The sequence below is a fragment of the Ischnura elegans genome, chromosome 7 (genome assembly GCF_921293095.1).
Source record: "Ischnura elegans chromosome 7, ioIscEleg1.1, whole genome shotgun sequence".
In the NCBI taxonomy this organism is placed as follows: domain Eukaryota; kingdom Metazoa; phylum Arthropoda; class Insecta; order Odonata; family Coenagrionidae; genus Ischnura; species Ischnura elegans.
In genome coordinates this window covers 26,258,132-26,264,131 of record NC_060252.1, presented here as the reverse complement: position 1 = coordinate 26,264,131, position 6,000 = coordinate 26,258,132, and the positions used below count along the sequence as shown (strand labels likewise).

General features: G+C 38.4%; 1 protein-coding gene across 1 annotated transcript in view; it reads right to left on the bottom strand.

The window, feature by feature from the left end:
• Positions 1-717: 717 nt before the first annotated feature.
• Positions 718-6,000, bottom strand: part of LOC124162509 — a 287,546-nt gene continuing 282,263 nt past the window's right edge. Inside the window, exon 8 of the mRNA XM_046539075.1 lies at positions 718-3,847. Coding sequence (XP_046395031.1) covers positions 3,761-3,847 — 87 coding nt within the window. The 3' untranslated portion in view covers positions 718-3,760. The remainder of the gene's footprint in view (positions 3,848-6,000) is intronic.

Genomic DNA, 6,000 nt, shown 5'->3' with positions numbered 1-6,000 from the left:
ATGAATAAGTACGTACTTTATTTTTATTGTTTATGACATGTGATAAAATTAACTGTAACTACGTAAAAATTGGAGTGGAGTATTTGCATAAAGAAAGAGAAATAATCCTGGCACACCTGCATAAAAGTGATCAAGAACGCCGAAAATTTTCGTAATAATTGTAGTTCATTTTAACTTGCTTTTTGCCACATTGATATATACTTTATTGTAAGGTGCTTTCATAAATAAATAAATTTCATTTTCAATGCCAAATGCTGACCAGGGAAACTGCATAAAGGGTTGTGACTTCCATTCCTAGCCAAACACAACCAATAAGAGACGCATCAACTATGGGATAATATGTGACCGTTAGAAGGCCAATTTTTCTTTCGGCTTTTAAAGACTTCTCATGAAAATTCCGGTTTAGAAAACGCGCAATAAATTTCTGTTGATTTATCGATTTCAACGCTCAGCAATGGTTTGTTATTCGTCATAAACAGTGGAGTTTGCGAACTTGGGTATCGGTACAATGATAATGAATGGTACAGTGTACAACCTACCTTTTCCACTGGGCTCTTGCCGAGTTTACTTACCATGAAGCTTTGTGTGTCAGTCGTCCTTAAGACATCTTGCACCTTAAAATTGGCGTCGACTTATCAGGACTCAATGAAGGTTTAATGGTTTGTTTTGATTAAGACTATAAATGAGGGCGGTAAAAAATATAAGACATGGGATCGATAGTTGTTCAAATATAAATGCTCTTTATATATTCTCATATATACAGACACGTTACGATTGCATTAATTTAATATTCATGAATACATCATGTCAGTAGCACGACAGTTTCAACATTGTTCTTAACAGTCTTTATTCTGCTGCTCCTTGCATAGTAAAAGCAACGAAATAACTCATATTCACTTTCAAATAAATTGAAATTAAATATCAAAGTAAACGTAAATGTGACTTCAGTCATCCTTTTCTGAATTGTAAAATAATTTCTTGCTGTACAAAATTTTTTTTGGTGGAATAGAAATTTTGTGTCTTTTTGCTTACTTTCAAATTGAAGCAAGTTTTGACCGATTAAACCGGTGATTTATCTTTGTAAGTAAAATATTAAGAAAATTGATTCTTTGCAGTTCAAATTCAACTGTGTGTTTGCGTTTATTTTGGAATTTTACCAAACCTCTCCTTGTTATAATCCTTTAAAGTTTTCTGTAATCAATGAAAGAATATGTAGTCATATTATTAGAAGTAAAAAAAAGAGAACTCAGTGATTTTATTTATTGTAGTGATAATACTTGAAAAATTCAAACTTATCTCGCTACAGGAATTCTATCCTTTTATCGGGACATGGGGAAATTAAGTAAGATGTACATTAATTAAAAAAATGTATGAGGTAATGTCGCAATATTTTTAAATAAATGCGGTGAATTCTGTTAAAAATGTATTTTTATATTTTAGCAATTAGATACGCAGTTTTTGGATTTTACAACATAATTTAATTCTTCAACGGAAATAATCAATTAGGCAGCGCTTGTTGAATTTGCGGTCGCATATCGTGACGAAGTTCGTTTTCTTTATCTTTAACTGTCACATTGAACTAGGTCTCCCAAACTACTAGCAAAATAGCAGGGATGTCATAATTTAATCTACATGACACGTATTCTCAGTTGTCATTTTCTACTCTATCAATTTAAGTTTTCGTCTCGTTTAAAAATAAATTGTATTTTGCTCGTTGGTTTTTACACATGACAATCATTTCGACAATGGATATGTTTTCCAAAAAATGCCTTTCCATCGTGGCGACAGGCTTCCTACTAATTTGTTTTGGGTTATTTATTGGTGGTCGCTGCAATATGTTTTTTTAGTATTCAGAGCGACCAGAGGTTAGCTATTTTCATTATTTTTTTTGTAAATTCACCTGTGTTACATAAGAATTTTATTAGTTTTCAATTTTTATTTCAAACTCCTCTCTGTTATATTTTAAGGCATTTTTTATGCAAAAAATACATTTTTGTTGATAATAACTACTTTTACCCGAAGTTTCGAACCAGCACCCACGATATAATCATAAATGCTCTTCGTTTGTTTTATATTCTCTTTCATCAAGTTTTGGACATTTATACAAAAATCATCGCAAGCCAAAATAAGAAAAAATTCACTTGCTCACACCGCTTAATACGTCGTATGATGTACATTATATACATACTTCGCTTTGTAATAATTAAATTATTTCAATGTAAGAACACATTTCATCGGATACGAAAGATTGCTCTCCGTCTTGCTTATCTTCGTAAGTAGTTTCCCGTTCCATCTTACCCCAAACTGCCCCCCTGATGCGTAGAGAAACGTCCATTTTCACCTGTTGCTGATCGTTAGAAAGGTAATTATTGTCTATTGTGTACATTTTTATCCGTCGGGCCATTATAGAATATTCTCAGGTCATACATAGTTACCTTATTCTCTCGTCGAAGAGTAGTGGGCCGTAGTAATTCATTTTCCTGGTCTGAAATAACAGGTATTTTAATTTCATCATCCATTAAATAATCTGGCAACGTGCTTGCACTTGTAGAAACAGTTTGAGAAAAATTGTAATTTTAAGTTCCATGGTTTTAAACGATTAGTTTGGCATTACGATATCTTATCTGTTGATTATTTTACCACAATTGCAAGTTTGATTGGGGATCCTTGAATAATCGCGTGATTTCTTTTGCAAAATCCGAACTTTTGACTGTAAAAATTTGCCAAAATAATGAGCAAATTTCGGCATTGAGAGCAAGTTAAAACAGTAGTGCACTTAAGGCTCGAAACCGGATTTTAAATAGTTCACCCGTAATGCCTTATAAAACATGGTTATCTCAGACCAAGGAAATGCCGAAGAAGTCATGTCTTTGCCAAGAATTTCCTGGTGAAGCTGCCGTCGTTGACCTACGGGATGTTGTATAGGCCTCCATCCATCGTAATTTTGGCGATCCACCACGTCCAGTTCACCATGAATCAAGATCCCTTTTATCTTTCATGTGATTTCTCGTGCACAATTTCTATCTTCCGCGTCAAGCTCACCATGAACGAGGCCACTTTTTTGTGATTTCTTTTCCCACTATTGCAATTTACCGTTGACATCTTCCATTTGACCCTTCGAGCATCATCTCGTCAGCTGTTGTTTGTTTTTCAAATCTGCCACGTGGACCACGGTGAAATTCACATTAATTGCAATGGAAAAAAATCGAACCACGGACTTTTTGGCTTTTGGTGCCTCTGCGCGAACCACTACCCTATCCAAGCTCTTTAATTCCCAAGGCAATTTGACCGAGGTTCAACTGTGGTTAGGAGTTAAGCCGTCTGCGGCCCATCAAGGGATGTTAAAAGTGAATCTCGTCAGCTGTCAGTCATTCCATTCTGAGCCTTGCGATGTTCCTCGTCCTAAATCACATGCTGGTTCCAATCCTCTTGGCAAATATCACTCCCGGATAAAATCGATCAACGTGATCGCAAAACGTGAAGATAAAGAGTGGCGCTATACGGGCGTGGCGTTCTGTCCCCACATGACCTTCTTGACCTTGCGGTCCCTCCGGTGGTGGTGTTCCCAGTAGCCCTTGTGGTTCTCCCCGGCGAGGAAGGCCGTGGTCTCCGTTGGGTTTCCCGCGTGCACGATGGTGGCCGAGGAGCAGGAAGAGTTGGTGGAGGAGGAGGTGGACGCGTTGGAGATGGATGTGGTGGGGGAAGGGGTTGTGAGGAGGAAGGAACCCGCTTCGTCTCCCGGTCCTCCCCGGCCCATGGATCAGAGCTCGATGGCCTCCGGCCCCTTCCACGTCACCCCCGAGCGTATCAGGTTGTGGAATCTCATGACTCCGCACATCGCTGCCACCTTTAGGACGAGAGAGAGAGAGAGAAAAATTGATGTTAAATTATTTCATAGGCAGTGGCGGATCAATGGGGGGCTTTGATTTTCTGGATCACTGTGCAGACCTCTTCGCTATCTAGGCTACTTAATTACAGTCTAAGGTTCATGGTACAATTCCTGGTCCAGGGGGATTTTTTTATCATCATTTTATCATTTTTTTTATGTGAACACACTCTGATTGTTGTCCTCAAAAGGTTGAGAGTGAAGTAGGGAAATATTTCCACCCTAAGGACAGTGCTCAATTATTGAGTTGAAACAACTGCATTAATATGTACCACCAAAGAATTTTCAGTACCCCTAGAATCACTCTACCACTAATATTCAGCTCGCCTCTTATAGGATTTACCCTGATAAAAAATCTTTCGAACGAATTCAGGACAAGATTAGCCCCATTCCTCCAGCCCTGGATCCACAGCAGCTCAATAAGCATTCATTTTACATCTTCCCCATTTTTTCTCCTTTATCCCTTCGTTTTCATCAAAATAAGCCTCATTCGACCTTTTATTCCTCGACCATGACAATTAAGTGTATTGTAGTCCTTTTACCATTGCTCTAAATAAAATGTATCACTACAGTCAATACTCCATATTTGAACAAAATTTTTGTACGTCCAAGGGCTAAGGGTACTATATCCCCCCCCCTTAGGATATCCAATTTACACTAGATAGAATGAAAATTTTTTTTCGGACCTCCACTACTGCTCGGAGTTTACCCCATACTTAGCTCCCCTCTTGTCTCAATCCTGGATCCGCTACCGATTTCAGGCACGAATACTACAAAAGAGGATCCTCAAATCGGCCGCTAAATGTGTTGTCAACCGCCGAGAATTTAAATCAGGGATGGCTATAGAAAATAAACGATTGTCAAAACCAGTAACATTTCAACAGTTTCGTTCCCGGGAGCGAAATTTAGAAACGAAGCGATAAAGAATTGAACCCGGAGATCTAAAGTCAGGGTCGAAGCGAAATCGGAGTCGAAACTACTTCGAGTCGAAACTAAACTAAAATTCTGGGACGAAACGAAACGCAGATAATGTTTCGCACCGGAGGGAGCACGAGCTTCACCTTCGAACAATTTAGTTTCGACCAGCACACCGAGTACGAAGTATGGTTGAATGAAGTGAAGGTTCGCCCTACCGCCATTAGTTGCATGGGACACTCATATTTTTACCACTAACAAGAGAACGGTGAACGATAACTGGCCATTCGATTTTTAATCTCAATGTTTTCACCTTTTTACACTTATGTAAAACGTAATGGGTCGAAACTATTCCCTCTTATCCCCCTCCACTCAAATTCTAGGATCGAAACTTAACTATGAGCAGCGCAGTTACGATTAATTTAGTTTCGATGCCGGGAGTAAAGTTTCGTCCTGGTTTGAAACTAAACTCCTAGGTGATTTTAATTTCGTAAGGGAACGAAACTAAACCAAGGCCTCGTATTTTCGTTTCCCTCCTGGTCGAAACGAAAAAAATTCGTTTCATTTTACTTGCCATCCCGAATTTAGATGGGATTACAGAAGTCGTCACTCGCGTCGCTGACGGACAAATTGATCCGAGTGTCACGGGGAAATAAGGCACTCCTCTATTCAGTCCCCTTGATTTCAGGCTTAACTTTTTGAAACCTTTCCATTATGGAACACGGAAGAAAAAACTTCGTAAGGTTCAGTAATATATTTATAAAGCGCGACCCGGGTTCATAACATGGTTACATCTTCAGGTGCATCGATCATACATGCATCTCATTAAATATCAAGTCCGGTGGGGCAGTAAGGGCATCTATCTGTCGGGAAAGAGCCAATTCACCCCACTTTTTTCAACACGCGCAAAGTTTTCATTGGACCTTATTATCATGATATTCCTTGTTCAGTGCTTTCGAAATGGAGATGCACGTGCTAGATATACTCTATTTATTTAGAATCAGATTTAGCATAAAATGGTTGACTTTATTCCTTAGTGGACTGGAAAGCTATTAGCTTATTTTATTTTATATTGAAGGTAGAAATTTAAGGGAAATGTAGAATTGGGATAGAAAATTGTAGCTTAGATTGAGGAAGTATTGTGTGTATTTATAATGGAATATGATGCCGTTCTCACCTTGGTGTCAGCCGATTAGTAT